At 49.2% G+C, this 15700-nt stretch overlaps 1 protein-coding gene across 1 annotated transcript in view; it reads left to right on the top strand.

Moving 5' to 3' along the window:
* Positions 1 to 15700, top strand: part of LOC135902057 (cell adhesion molecule Dscam1-like) — a 177872-nt gene that overhangs the window by 149238 nt on the left and 12934 nt on the right. The window contains exons 25-30 of the mRNA XM_070537959.1: positions 1502 to 1656; positions 1860 to 1874; positions 3195 to 3212; positions 4830 to 4940; positions 11880 to 12149; positions 12815 to 13126. Of these exons, the coding sequence (XP_070394060.1) occupies positions 1502 to 1656; positions 1860 to 1874; positions 3195 to 3212; positions 4830 to 4940; positions 11880 to 12149; positions 12815 to 13126 (881 nt within the window). The remainder of the gene's footprint in view (positions 1 to 1501; positions 1657 to 1859; positions 1875 to 3194; positions 3213 to 4829; positions 4941 to 11879; positions 12150 to 12814; positions 13127 to 15700) is intronic.

Genomic DNA, 15700 nt, shown 5'->3' with positions numbered 1-15700 from the left:
GGGTCGCCGCTTGGACGCCAGTCGCGGTCGGTTGCTTAGCCTCTGTCAATTTCCCGTGTGAATGAACCCTGAGGGTCACTGAATGCAGGCAACGGACTGCAGGAGCAGAGAGAATTAATGATTTAAGCTAATCGCGAAGGTTACTACACACCATTACATCGACATCACGCATCCGCTACCCGCGAAATTTCGCGTACAAATTCGCGCCACGACGTTTGCAGAATGAACAGGCGCGTGCCTAGGGTAAGGGCACGGGACCTGAGGCTCAAAATTCTTCTGTATATACTTTTAACTTTAAAAAGCGTACACAGACTGACTTGGCCGTCAGTAGTTGGAAAAAGGACACCAGATTGCATAATAAACACACTGCACGCATTTAACTATTTCAGGTCTCTGCGTTTAACTCAGAAAGGCACTGCTACTGGTCGTTCAAAAGGACACAGTACGTGACTTCGGCAGTGGCAATGCATTCCCTTGGGAAAGCACAGACAGCACATTTAAAAGAAGGCTCCATTAAGCGCACCAGAGCTTCGCACCCATTAGACTCCAACAAGTGCATTGGAGCTGCATATCCTATACTTCCACCAAGCTGATTAAAAAACTTTAAGGCGCAAGTTGTCTGAAGCAGCAGGCAACAGCAATACGACAGCACGTGCGAAAAGGTATGTGTATTCCATGCGTTTCGCCCCAACGGTGGCCTGCATGATGTACGCGGCCAAAATGCTACGCACGTCAGGCAACAAAGGTTACCTTGAATTGTCTGAAAAATAATGTGCATGGTGAGTTTCTTTATGAGGCTATTTCTGTCTTGAAATTATTAGCACAAAAATCCTTTTTCTCATTTCTTTCTTAAGGAGTCCTCTCTCCTCTTCAATACCAATAACTCTTTCTCTCTCTAGATGTACTTGGTAGTTATGCCTAGCGCATAAGTAATCAGCAGTTCACTTGTGTGTCATCTTTTTCAGTGCTGTAATGATGTTTTATATTTCCAGCAACCAAACTCGCCCAGCTTTCAGCAATAGTAACGGTACTTTTTTGTACGCAACCAAACCGTCCTGTGCCTTTCCCGTAAACGTGTGCTTCGCCTCTCTCAGCGCTGTAAGTACCTGTTTCAGAAAAAGGTCGTGCGCGTAATGCTTATCCCGTCACTCTGGAGGACTACCTGGTGACAACGCAGTCTTAAAGCTGTGCCCTAGGCGCTGAATACTTGCGACCAATCTCAAAGAAAACCTGGGAAGAGCGAAAGCGTAAGTTCAATCTGTGAATCTTTAATGTCAGAAAAAAGGCCGGCTCTACGGCCAGAAGTTGGGTTTGGGAAGGGAGAAGAGGGTCACAAAGCCACCTGTGAGCCCCATTCTCGCGAAGCAACAGACGGAATGGTCAGAAAGATGAGCATCAAAACTTCGTCATGTTTTATATATGCACGTCTGTGTTCATGTTGTTTTTATTCGCCTACGTCGCGGCACTGAAATCAACACTCCATTCTGTCCTCACCGCGCAGTTCCGGAGCTCTGCGGGATAGCGAACGCATGCGCGTGCTCCCTTCGGGCACCCTGCACATCGAGGCAGCCGAAGCAAGGGACGCCGCCAACTACAGCTGCCACGCGCACAACCTGTACGGACGGGACGCTGTCCACTACGCCGTCCGGGTGCACGGTAAGCATCCGGTCTGGTCCTTTTTTGCGCGCGCTCTCTGTCTACCGTCCTCACTTATGCGTCCTCACTTAGATGAGTGGACAGCAAGCGTCCACTCGTTTGTGCCTGCCAAAGTGTGCTGTATTCTAATTTGCGCTTTCATTTTCCCGTGCCCTTTGCTACTCCCGCTCACCGAATTTGGACGGCCACCTTGCCTATGCAAGCCTATCGCACGCGAGGTGGGCATCACATCACATGTATTACGAGCTCGTGGCACATTTGTCTAACGAGGGTTGCCCATAAAGATCGGTGGCTGCATCAACAAAGCGACGTTACCCGAGAGGCCCAGTGAGCTTCACAGCGGGTTTCATTGTGCCCCTGCAATATTCAGATATAGAATACTTTCACTGTGTTAGAAAAATAATAAAGAATTTCAAGCAAAATAGGCCGTTACTTCTGTAGATGCATACCACACAGGACTACGACGAAGATAGTTTTATTAGTTACTTTTACCTTTGGTGCCCTAACTCATGGAAATACACGGACACATGAAGATGTTTCACACCTTCCATGTCTTAGTACAAATTAGCAAATACGTACAACAGTCTGTAAACCGAAAGATAATGTGCTTAGTTCTGATTCACTACGTGTGCAGTCTCAAATATTATGACGCAGTTTGATTGAAAAGGATACCGTTTTGTATTACGCAAGGAATTTGCGGGCTGCTTCCATTTAAATATCGCGGCATAACCCATCTCACGATGAATGTCGACGTTAATGTTATTAGCAATGAAGCAATGTAGCGACCCACCGTAACGCCACCGCGAAGACACGCGTCATGTATGAAGCCTGTACTTCAGCCTGGCTCCTCACTGGCGCTTTCCTCTGGACACGCTGCGTCATTCAGCGCCACCGCCGCGAAGTTCACGCGTGGAGCTTGTGTCAATATACATTCAGACAAGTGCGTCTGAGTATATGTGACGCGGTTTCAATGCCGGCCTACACCGAGGAAATTTTATATGTTTTATGTTTGCTGTTGAAGAGCGGCACATACTAAATGGCACGTAGTTGCCCAAGTTGGCGTCAAAGCGGTTCCTTGAAAAGCAGCACGTACCCAGTGCCACCCAGTGACCAAAGTGTAGAGTCAGAGAGGTTTAATGAAGAGCTCACATGCACAGTGACCCAGGTCGGTGCTAAAAAGGTTCATTGAAGACCACACACCCAGAGTTACGTACCCGATGACTCAAGTTTCTCCTACGGTTGTTTTTTGAAGCTGGTTTGCCCAGCAAGGAAGCCCGGTTCCTGGTTAGATAGGAGGCAGACATATTGGCAGATATGTGGACAGATAGATAGACAGACATCCAGCTCCCCGAAAGTGCGTGAAGTAGCCTCAGAATGACAACTGCATTAGAATGATTAGTGTCTGACATCATTTTGAAATGCGAATAAAAACCGAGGATATCATGTACATGCTTAGTGTTCATAATTGTGCGTGGCAAAACGTGAATCAACGGGCATGTCTGCATGTTATTTATTCCCTTTTCTTCATTTCTTTGCAGTGAACATATCTCAAAAATGTAAGTATACAACGAACTATTTTTTTCGAATTCAGTAGTAACGAACTTTACAAATTCGGACAGCCGTCACTTGTACAGAACAGTGTGAACGCTTCTTTTTTTTTCAAATTCAATAACAACGCACCTTAAAGATAAGAACAACCATCACTCTATATAGAACAGTGCGTTGTTTAGGGAAAGCGCAGCAATAATAAGAGTTTACTTGAACAATTCTATGCTTCGTTGCGAAAAGAAATGAAAGATCGTCTAAATGCAAAATTTGTCATTATTATAATTTATAAAAATAATAGAAAGCAACAACGTTCATGCCATTATTGCTCACTATACAGAATTTTAACTCCGTAACCAAATAAACAGACCTTGAGAACAAGAGTTACTAAATGCGGCTTCTTAAAATAATTCCTGCGATACAGACGCTAATATAGATGCACCGACATCAGGGTCGCTATAACGTAAAGCTATTCCAAACTTTTCTATTCGAATTCTGCAATCATCCCTCCGTCATTGGCCGAGAACATTTTGTAAGCACGCCCACTTCGCCTATCTGTCACGCGACGTCACGAAAACCGCAGTAACTCCCTATCTGATATGGCGTGAACACACTGATTATGCATGACTGCAAAGAACAAAAGAAAAATAGGTATTTCTGATTCGACGTCTTTTCGCCATTAGACCTAGGCTATCGGTCAAAAGTTTTTGGGCTCCACTCACTTCACCTGCCTGTCACGCGACGTCACAAAACCGCGAAAACTCACGCGTCAAAGTGGCGTGTACGCGTTAAAGATGCATTATTATGCCGAACAAAACCAAATTTTTCTCTGAATAGCTGCAGGCTGTCCCGTTCCGAAAGGACTAAAAGATGGCTGCCACCGATCCCTCAAGCACTGACTACTCGCACCTGCCGGAGAGCATGGGTTTATTTGCATACAATAATGCTTTTTGCGTGGCTGTGTAACGTTTTCGAGCACTTTCGGCACGTTTATGACCTCGCTCAGTCAACTTTTCTTTGCTCATGATCCTTTTTAGCGGCATTCTTAACCTTCTGTTGCATGCCGCCGCGGTTTTCAACGAGCCACCGCAAACTAAGTGAGAAAAAACGGACCAATGGCAGACGCCGGCATCACCCTCTTCATCCGATTATCGATTTTCAGTGCACTGGCTCGGCCCCATCGAATCCCTCTCCACTTGAGCGTGCTCCTCGCCTCTTATCAGCCAATTAGATAAGACAAGCCGTTCAGTGTAGGCAATGTCATTCGTATTTAAAACAAACAAAAGTGACCTCCTATAAACGAGGAGAGTGTTTGATTGGTCGCTTCAGGCAACCCTGCGGGTCACCGTCCTATGCTTGCGTCGGCAGTTACGCAGATTTGACGTCAGGAGATTGGAATAAAAACATATTGGAATAGTTTTACGTTTAGGGCCCCAGGTCCGAAATGTCGTCCACGCGGTTACCGCTTCACTGCAGAAAGCTTCGTTGTGGCAATAAACCCGCTGTTGCCCTTAAAATTGACGAACTTTCATACTGTGTAGCCACTTCAACACTGCCGAAGTTGCATGTAAATACCACCCCTAATCTCGCTTCCGCAAACCTCAGCGAGTTTATTATTGGCTGCGCAGCTCCCCGGAGGCCCGCCTCCGTGAACGTGCTGTCGACGACGTCCAATAGCATCACGCTGGGCTGGCTCAACAGGAACACCGCCAAGGGAGCGAACGCGCCCAAGGTCAAAGGTAAGGGGGAGGCTCTTCGTTTGCACGAACCTGCAACGTGTCCGACTCTCGGCAGTCTATCGCCCGATTCACAGGAGCCGTCAAATGTCCCGTTCCCGTCGCGTCGCCGGTGCTTGTCATGAGGCAACGTTTCCTCGCCGGTTTCTCTTCAAAAATGGGAAGCCGACGACGTTCGCCGACGCTCTTAACGTCGCCGTCGTCCCATCTCTTTGTGGAGAAAGCGACGAGGAAACGCTGTCTCAGCACCCCCTGGTGCCGTGACGGCTGCGTGAATCAGGCCAAACTTTCTTTTTAGTGGCACGAGTACCGAGTGACAGTCTTGGTCCTGGCGCAGCACTTCCGGTTCACCTCCCGAGACGACCAGGGACGAAATTCAAAATAAGTCTGAAAAAATAGGAAAGAAATAATATAGTACAAAATTCATCGGTTTCATTATAGACATGATATCAGAGCATAAGTTTATTTACAAGACGAGCTACTGAAATGCCTGGAATAATAAGAATTAATCGGAAATCACTCAGACGACCTTATTTTGAATTTCGTCACACAATATAAATAGTAAAAAATGGAAACAGATCGTACAGTACAAAATTCATGGATTTCATTGTAGATATGATATCAGAGCATAAGTTTAGTTACAAGTTGAGTTACTGAAGTGTCTGGAATAATTAGAACGAATGAGAGATCACTGATTACCGCATACCGAAGCACAGAATCGTAAACTTTAAAGGCCCGCCACGTGAGCACGACTTTGGCGAAATTTCTGGAAACGCGGAAGCAGAAAGCGGAAGTGATAACGTCACACTCAAGAAGGGGGCATGATATTTAACCGGCTAATTAATGGAAAACACTTGCCTCCGAGTTCGGTTCATGCGTTGCTTTCGCCTAAAGTTAACCTAAAGAACATCAACCCCGAGGTTCGAGTGCCACTAAGAGACACCTAAGTCAAAGGATCAGGGTCGCCTACCATTTCTTTTCCTCTCCCGATTATCTTGCAACTTAAAAAAATTGCAATAGAACTGCAGCCTTTAATTCACGTGCTATCTTGACAAGCTACTCGCCGAATCGAAGGAGAAAATTCGAAAGGAAAAAAAAAGGAATCATCGTGTTCTTGAGTCGATCGGTTGCCTAAAACAAACGCACGAGAGTTTGTGTACTCTACGTCACGGACATCGCAAATTGAATATCGCGCCCTCACAACAGAAAATACGGCGCGTTTGCCCTGCTCCGAGCTGAACCTTTTCCCGTTGTTATTCCGCGCGCGAACAGCGTTTTTCAAAAGACGAGAGAGCGAAACGATCGAAGAAAGAAAAGAAAAGAAAGAAGAAAAAACTCGAGCGGGCGAAAGAGATCGCGAACGAAGGCGGTCTCTGCCGAAGGATGCCGATGCGTCTAACATCTCCTCTTAGAAAGCTTTGATGTCTCCTACGGATCAGTCGTCAACGCTTCAGTGAAGAAGAGAAGAGGTAATTGAATCTGACTCGGGTGGCCCGGTCGGTACCATCGCCATTCGTTTCCGATTTACATGCTCCAGCGAGCCTCGGCACGTGAAAGCGCGCGCTCTCCTGAAGGACGATTTCGGCGGGAAAAGAAAGGGGTCTCGGCAGATGATATGCGAGCGGGAAACGGTCTTCTAAAAATATGTGCCGCAACCACATGAACCGTATTTTCGGCGTGGCTTTGACGTCGCGTCTAGCTGTATCGCGGCGCGGCAAGCGCGTGCTGCGTTCTGCGCTTAAATTCGCGCCGCGCGGGTTTCGCTTGAAGCGGCGACTGCAATAAATAACTTCGGCCATCAGTTCAGCGCGCGCGGATGGCGCGACACGCGATGGAGACGCGGCGACGCGACGCCGAAGGTACGCCGGAAATGCGCTCCATGTGTTTGCCTCCTCCTCAGGTACCGCACGCGCGAGCATACACATATCTGCTCTCGGGAGAGAATAATGCAGCTCGCGTCGCTGAGGAGTGAGCGCAAAGTGAGAACGAAATTTCGAGTTCGCAAAACGACGAAATTTAATAATCTCCTTCCGGATTGTTCTTTTTTTTCTTTCAGAAAAAAATTAATAAATGTTATCCAGTGCGTTATGAGAAGGCAACACCGCACGCAAGTGCGGAAATAGTTCGTTTTATCAATAAACAGGAGACTTCTGCAATGCTGATTGATTGATCTGACTGATTGAAACTCGCGATAGCAAAGTAGTTATGACGTCCCGCTGCTGAGTTCGAAGTCGCCAGTTCGATTACCAGTCGCGACCAGCGCGTTCCGAAGAGGGCAGGACGCAATAGCGCCGGTAAAGAGATTTTGGTGCGCGTCCATGAATCCGGGACCGCTAATAGAATACGGCTCCATGCGCTGTCTGTCATATCCCGTATGTTGTTCTCTGACCTTAGGACCCATTTGTTTATAATCATCACAAGTGCCGAGACACAGTAACACGAGAGAGTATTAAAAAAACACACACACACACAGTTTCGCCATAAGGACGAAGCAATGAATGCACTGTCAACATGTCAGAATATTACACGTAGCGAAGTACTCGTAGCTGTAGTGAATTGAATTCTGGGCTTTTACGTGCCAAAACCACGATTTGATTATGAGGCACGCCGTAGCGGGGGACTCCGGATTAATTTTGACCACGAGGGGATCTTTAACGTGACCCGAATTCACGGGACACGGGTGTTTTCGTTTGGATACTCGCGCAAAAGAAAGACGCGCCGTGCGCGTCAGCCTTGCCGGCACGCTGTTCCTCGCATGCGCAGAGTCATCGCAGCCGGCCCCAAAGAAGTAGACCAGCTCTGCCGAGGTGCTCCCGCGCCGCGCGGCGAAGCCGAAAGCAAAGGAGGGGGCGAAAAGCAAGGGGCAGGAAATGCATTTCGTGCATGCGTCGCCTCCTCCTAAACAATAGCAGGCGAATCCCCGACGGGCGCGTCGCTAAAAGCAGCGCCGGGGCGGCCCGTGACGTAGGAGGGCGACGTTATACGCTGGAAGAAACGAGAGGACAGGCAAAGAAATTTAGAAGGAAAAGGATGCCCCGTTTCCGAGCAGTCGGGGTAAGGAAGGCCGGGAATCGGCTGAGAAAGACGTAGAGGGAGTAGGATGCCGATGCAAAAAGAGAGACGCAGCGAGTAGGGGAGGAGGAGGAGGAGGAGGAGAAACAGTGGCAGCTGGCGGCGCAACGAGACCGTTACGCCAAGATGTGGCCGCGACGCGCATGGCGCGACGATTTCTGCGCGCCGCCGGGAGTGAGACCTTCACGAAAGGAGGAGGGGAGGGGGGAGAGGGGAGCAGAGGTAGGCGCTCCGCGAACGGAGGCGAGCCAGTGGGGCGGCGCGAGGGGAGGAGGAAAGGGGAAAATGTGCATCGGGAAGTAAACAAAACGACGGCCGCGGAGGCGAAGGCGAAAGAAATGCGCATACGGCGCATCAATCCTGAAGCCGAGAAGAAGCGAAGAAGGGCAACGCGGCGAAAAACTCTCGAGTGGAAAAACCTGCGGGCGAGATCGACGGCTGCCGACGGGGGCGCAGACAGCGGCGCGAATGAGCGACGACACGGAAGAGGCTTGGGAGAAGAAAGAAAGAAAGAAAGAAAGAAAGAAAGAAAGAAAGAAAGAAAGAAAGAAAGAAAGAAAGAAAGAAAGAAAGAAAGAAAGAAAGAAAGAAAGAAAGAAAGAACGGAAAGAAGAAACGTCGTGGACGAAAGAAAAAGAAAGAAGGTTGTCCAGATGCCGAATAAATATGTGTTCATCGATTCCAGCCGGCGCGGGGTATTGCGGTGAAGGAAGGAAAGAGGTGGCATTTCGGGACAAATAAAAACGAAAAAAAATAAATGAGAGGCGGGGTTGAGAGAAGGGAGCTGCGGGTAGTTGGCGGGGAAAAGTCGTTTTAAACTAAGAAAACAGAAATGACGAGAAGAACCTAAGGGGCGGAAAGCGGTTCGGGGGGGGGGGGGGGGGGGGGCGCCGAAAAAAACACGAGTGTGACAGAAAACGGAATAAAATACGATTTTGATTTCTCGGTGCGCGGAAAACGGCCGAGACGGCAAAAGGTGGGAGGGGCTGTTTCCGAAGCCCCAGAGCCCGGAAAGGAACCGTGCGAGGCACGTAAGCGGGCTTTCGGGGACAGTGGAAAGCCCGGTGAGCGTGCTCGCTTCTTATTTTTCTCTCTCACTTTCTTTTTTTTTACGTCACACTGAGCCGAACACTGTTATTGTTTCTGCGCGCCTCAAACCAACCTTGCTGCGCCTTCCCGCAGGCCAGCGTTCTCCTCTTTGCAAATCGTGGCACGCTTCCCACTTCTTGCTTCTCGTTCAATCTGACGAGCTCCCACGCGCAGGCGCGCACGAAGTTATTCGGAGGTGCGATGCATGTCGGCCCCTTCTATTTCCGCCTGCTCCTCCCCCCTCGAGTTCCACCCTCTGCGACGGGAGGCGTGCTTTAAAACTGGATAACAGGTCTGGCCATTACGAAGTCACATCGGAGTTTGTAAACAAACGAACAAAGGCGATTCGCAGCCCGCCCCGAAAGGAAGAAAAGTCGTCGAGAACCGCTTCACCAGACGGGTGAATGAAAACTAAGCCTCGCGCGGGGCACGTTTTTCACCGAGGAAAATTCGTTCACGCAGCAACGTGCTCGGTCCTTCGCCCCCCACCCCCCACTACGCCGACGCTGCTACCACACGAGGCGCAATCATGAGGGGCCGCAGCACTTCGTGGTTACAGCGCCCTAATTCATGCCGCTATTTCGTTGTCGAGTCGACGCCTGACAGCAAAACAAGTTTGCGTCTAAGGAGCTGCTGAATTGATTCTCGCCTGTCACGTGAGATTTTACTCAAGGAAAGAATAAAAGAGGGCAGAAGAAGAACAGGACAGTTGCAGAATAAACGCAAGAACTTTGTTAAACGTGCCAGCCTATAGCACGCACGGAACTTCGTGGGCTCTTCTTGGAGGCGCAGGAAAGCGTCCCAGGCACTGCCTCAACCACCGCGCCCTCGCGTGTCTGATACGTGCGTGCACGAGAAAAGACGTCCGGAAAGTTTGCCGCGTCTCGCGTAAAATGCGTATTCAGAGCATGAACTGAAAACAATTGGGGCAATTTCGCTGCCTTCGGGTCTTTCATTTGTGCTGTTGAGAAATGTACGCTTCCACTTCCAGCATTATTGAACAGAAGGCATCATTTGTCTTGTCGCATATCAATCCGGAGACAAAAGAATATTAACGTTTCTTGCGGCGTTATCAGTCCAGCCATACCAAAGCGTTTCCTAAACCTAAAAGCAGCTGTTCTTTATCCCGTTTTATGTGCCGAAGAAAACGGAACTGCTTACGCGAAAGGTATCGAAATTTACCAGTAGTTAAGCATATGGAATCTGTGAGCGTAGGTGCGGTATTTCTTACTGTATGTAGTGTCAATGTTCTGCTTATATTGGCGAGACCGTTAGCAATGCCGAAGAAGGCCTACAGTCTAGCGTGTTGGGCTAGACTCTATGCTGGCTGGTTCGTGGGGCGAACAGCGCAGACGACAGGACAAGAAAGACCGAACGCATGCGCTGTGTCCCTTCTTTCGTGTCATGTATTCTACACTTTTTTTCCGTGTCTTGCAATGAAGCGGCACCGAAACGTTTGCAGTCCACAAAATCGCACAAACTAGTGGCGTGCTCAGTGTCAAATTCGTAAAGAAGCGGGGGTGCAAATTCACAAAGCTCGTCGTTCCTAAGTGCTCTCTGCCATTGGCCCGTAGCCTTCGCTAATGAAATGTACAGCTAAGTCATCAACACCATCCGCCAGTTCATGTCCAATGCAGGAAAAAGGTCTCTCTCAGCGATCTCCAATTAGGAACGTCTTGCACAAACTGACCCCATCTTGATTAGATCACGATTCATGATCGTGTAACGCGTCATGATTCGCTGAAATTTTCTATTAGCATCAATTAGAGCGCAGGGGGCTTTTTGCAAATACGGGCACAGATGTTAAGTGGGCCGCCGTCACAGCAAGTCAGATGGAGAATATTTATTTCTAGGGACGCAGAGAGGCAGGCCAGAGTTAACACGCCCTAGCCTTACAGCCCTGTAGTAAGAAAGGAAGAAGAAAAAGATAGATGAGGGTTGATGATGACAGAGAACAGAGAGGCGCAAAGATAAGCGCACCCCCACTATGCAAGTTAGGCATGCAAGCAGAGAGCGTTGTTTTGAAAAGTGGCGGTTTCCGGTAACTTGTTTGTTCACTGTGAAAGCTAACTGCCTCGCAGATAGCGCCCCGAGCGGGTAGAAGTTATACGTGACCATTAAAGAAACTAACCACCCTCTCGCACAAGCTCACCGCTAACTCGCCACTTAAATGCGACGTACGTTTAAAGAGACGCGCATTTATCGCGTCCCTGCAAGCATCTGTGCCGGCTTGCGAAGGATTTAAAAATGTAAGGCAATGCGTGTGTGTCATGTGATGAGCACCACGCCTTCATGCATGTGTATTTGTGCAAATAAAGCCTGTTTTTCTTCTTTTTCCAGAACTTTTATGAGTACAATAGTAAAGTGTGTGACTATAACTACTTATGAATGTTTTTGTTTCTTCTTGTTTTTCCTGGCCCTGATATTCAGTCATGGTCCCTGCGCACATTGCAAACCTCTTATTCCGAACTATACATTTGCTTGTTCGCGCATTCTCTGAATGCTGTGCATTGAACCCGTAAAACTAAACCGAGTCTCGTTACGTTACTGCGTGCAGCCAGCTGCTAGAGAACACAGAGCTGGAATGCACTCCAGTGTAAAGTGAACGACGTCACTGATCATTTCCGGTGACACAAATGCGGTACATACACCGAATACTGTTAGCGCGGTTTTATTGACATATATTAGCTCTTCTAGCACTTTATTAACACTGCGAAATATGGACCACCGAAGCGTATTTCTTTCACTCACTCATTCTGGTGCACGCACTCGCTATTCAAGAGTACGAGGTGCACTACAAGAGGCAGCAGGGCTCCTGGGACCTGGTGCGCGTCGCTCCTCCGCAGCCAAGGTCCGGCGGGGACGCTACAGCAAGAGACATCCCCTCGCCTTCCAGGCTGGCCACGGCCACCCACGTCAACGGCAGCTGGTTGAGCCACGAGCTGAGCGGCCTGTCCTGCGGCACGCAGTACCACATCTACGTCGTGGCTGTGGCCGACAGGGGTCGCAGCGAACCCAGCGACACCGTGTTCGCGAGGACGCAGGGAGGAGGTAAGGAACCTGCGCCTCTCTCTCTCTCTCCTTCGTCACATGCAAAGTGTCGTCCTCGTAAAAAATTAATATAGCAAGGATAAAACCCACAGAAACAGTGCTACCGCTGGCAAACGAATTGTAACGTAAGGTAAAATGAATTGAAAAGAGACGCAAGAATGAAGAGCGACTAGCCCTCACCAAGAAGCTGTTGAAAAGTCAAGGAAGGGACAATAAATAAAAGTTGGGAACACAGCAAGCGACTTTTTGCCCGAGATCTGGCAGTCGCTAGGTCCTTAAAGAAACCGCATAGAAACAGCACGCTCCTACGTGCCATCCACGGTGAAATTTATGAAAGCGCTGTCGGCGTAGCAGAAGCGTATATTCAGAGCTCTAAGGCAGGCCGTTGCGCTGCCGTTGGTCTAATTCGAATACTGATGGTTACGACAGATTAACCACTCACCTTTCGTGCTGCCCTATGCGAAGCGACTCAAAGATGTAATACAAGAAAAAAATATACACAGATACAACGCCCGAGGACACGTACGTACACTCAATGCTATGGTTGCTGTGTCTAACCTATCCGCACAAGGTTTCTGATCACACGCTTATTCGCGCCTTTCGCCAGTCATGTGATTTAACTATACCTGGACAGTAATTTCGCCACGGACGGCCCACGTACGCAGTACCCACTTCGCCCAAGCGGGAGGCGTTCGTGACGCCCAACGCGAGTTCGCTGACCCTTCGTCCGTCCTCCTGGGCGTCCGGTCCGGCCGGCTGCCCCGTGTCGCACCTTGCCGTCGAGTACAGGCCTCGCGACGGCACGGGTCCCTGGACGGTGGCCTCGCGAGCGCTGCAACCTCGCGAGGGCCCCATGACACTGCACCACCTGCGGCCAGACACCTGGTACAACCTGCGCGTCACGGCGCACACCGAGGCCGGCACAACCTCCGCCGAGTACGCCATCCGCACGCTGCCGGCTTCGGCCACGCTTGCAGGTGCGCTCGCCACTACTGTGGGTTGCGTGTATCAATGAACGTTTTGTTGTTTTGCTAACCTAGGAATCGACTTAGGAAAGGCACTCTGTTCGTAAGAGTTGTTATCTCTCTCTTAATTATTAGTATATCAAAATCTTAGACTTACACACGGTCTTGAGTGCTACGGTTAAAGGTGAAAGAATCAACTTCAGAACAGCGCGAAAGAAAGGGGTTTACAGAGAAGGGCGACACAAGACAGCACAAAGTTATGACACGAGATGTGTAATATAACCTAGGAGTACAATGCAACCGTTGTAACCTTGAAGTTGCAACGGTTTTTGTTGTTATTGCTTTGCATGCACCGTTATCACCACCAAGTTGATATAGTCCTCGTTAACAAAAACTTCAGTTGATACAACAGCGGTGTTTTGTGTCGCCTTACTGTACGTTCCGTTCTTTCATTCGCGCTGTTCCGAATATGGACCAAAACCAACTCTTCCAACTATAAATCCTGCTAAAGGATGCCCGACAGTGACCGTATAGCACCGAACCGTACGGACTGCGCTGTAAATACGAGCCCGGGTCCGGTGGCTTTTCGAGATTGCAGCAAACGTACGTCAACGTGAGTAAACGCTAAAGTTTGGGCTTGCTGGAGCATGCAGGAAAGCGTGTTTGCAAGAAAACGCTGCCTGTGCCCCATCATTGTTTGAGCTTACGCTGTTAATTTGCTGAACATGTCAAGCTGCGAGCCCCTGATGAACATTCTTTAGGCATGCACGTAGCGTACGCACAAAACTGATCACAGTTACGGCAACCTCTCATTAACAAACACTGCACGCGGAGCCAGACTTTCGCGCGACCATTCCTTTAGTTTTCCCCTCCATTCACACTTCGTCATTAGCTAGCGCGCGGCCATGCAGTCATTATCTTAAAATAACTTGTTCTTGTGCATGGCACGCGTAATGCGAATACGTGGGTTCGCGCCCCACCTGCGGCCAGCTGCTATTTCATCCATTTTCATATCCATTAATTTATCGCTTCTTTACTTCAATTACTAAGTACAGGTAATTTACCTTATGCTGTCCTTGCTTGTTGGCTTTTCATGGTAAGACAAATACAAAATTGACCGCCCTTCCACTACTGTTGAGATGAGTGCAAGCGAAAAAGTGCGCGTGCATCCGCGGCTCTTCGTTGTAACGCCTCGGCTTTGCGCTCCCTCACGGCGAGGTCGGCACATTGACGACGAGCCCTTTCTCGAGCGAGTTCCCGGCGGCGTTCATCAAACGCCGCGTGTTCTTCGGCAGAACGTACGACGCGCGGCCCGCTGCGTCAACGCAGCCTGCTCTTCGGCAGTAACGAACCAAGTGCGGCCTCCCCATCTGACTGCCGCGCCTGAACTGGCGGCTACGGCGGGCGCGTAGCGAGCGAACACGCGATCACACCCTTTCCCCCCTCCGGAGGGAGGAGGCGCCTGTGATTGGCTCGCGCCTTACGCTACGTCTACTTCTTCATGCATATAAAACCTCGCTTTAAAAGGCACGTATGATGAACCGACCGTGGCTGAAGCGGTTAGCATGGTGGTCTCGCAACCAGGATGACAGTGTTTCGAATCCGCAGCCCGACAAGCAATTTTTATTCTAGCGCGGCTTGAGCTTTTTCGTACGGCAGCACTGACGCCGACAAGAATAAGGTAATATAAGCTTCGCTTGAAAATCATGCTCTCGGTTTCCTTACTTCTCGTTCATAACATAGCGAAGCCTCGAATCCGGCAGCATTGATCCCATCCGGTAGCATGTGTGGGCTTGTTAACCAGTTGCAGCGTCCTGCAGTGGACATAAAATAGGCTGATGATGATGAAAAATGTCACTTACATGTGACGCCTGCGACAAAAAAGGATCCTGCACATCCGCGGTCAAGGCCGTGAGGTGTGGCGCTGGCTAACACTTCCAGGCTTAGTTCTAGTAGATAAACATAAATGCCCCAGAAACTGGATGAGAAGACGGCGCTGAGGTAGCCCAATTGGCAGAGTACGCGTAATGGAAAGACGTGGGCTCGTGCCCCACCTTCGGCCTGTCATTTCATCCACCCTCATGAGTTCATCACTTCTTTAATGCAGTTAGTAAGTACATGTAATTTCACCTATGCTGTCCTTGGTGTCTTTGTTTGTTGGCCTTTTATCATGTGCCTAATAAATGTCGGGCCCTCGGTTTCCTTTCTCTCTGTTCTTGGGCTAGATTGGTTGATAGTTGAAGTCATTGTGGCTAAAACAATAACGAACACAAAACCCACAAGACCGGGCCCCACAAGCACCCATCGCGTCCGGTTCTTTCATTTTGTATTTATTTGTGCCATAATGGCTTCATTAAGCCGTCATTACCGCTGAGACCGGCCACTCGGCATGACTGCTGATAAGGAAATAATAAAGGCGAGGGAAAGAAATCCTTACAAAATCTGGGCCTTCATCCCAACTTCCGCACTGTCACTGCAACTATCTTTCGGCAGCGTTTGACTGTTATATTCACGCGTGAAGCTGCGAATGGTTGAGCCTTTTCCGCTTGTCTAATGACGTCTAACCCGTTGTCTCTTACCATATAT

The sequence above is a fragment of the Dermacentor albipictus genome, chromosome 4 (assembly GCF_038994185.2).
Source record: "Dermacentor albipictus isolate Rhodes 1998 colony chromosome 4, USDA_Dalb.pri_finalv2, whole genome shotgun sequence".
NCBI lineage: Eukaryota > Metazoa > Arthropoda > Arachnida > Ixodida > Ixodidae > Dermacentor > Dermacentor albipictus.
Note: the sequence above shows the minus strand (reverse complement) of the source record. Positions and strands in the feature narration are given on the sequence as shown.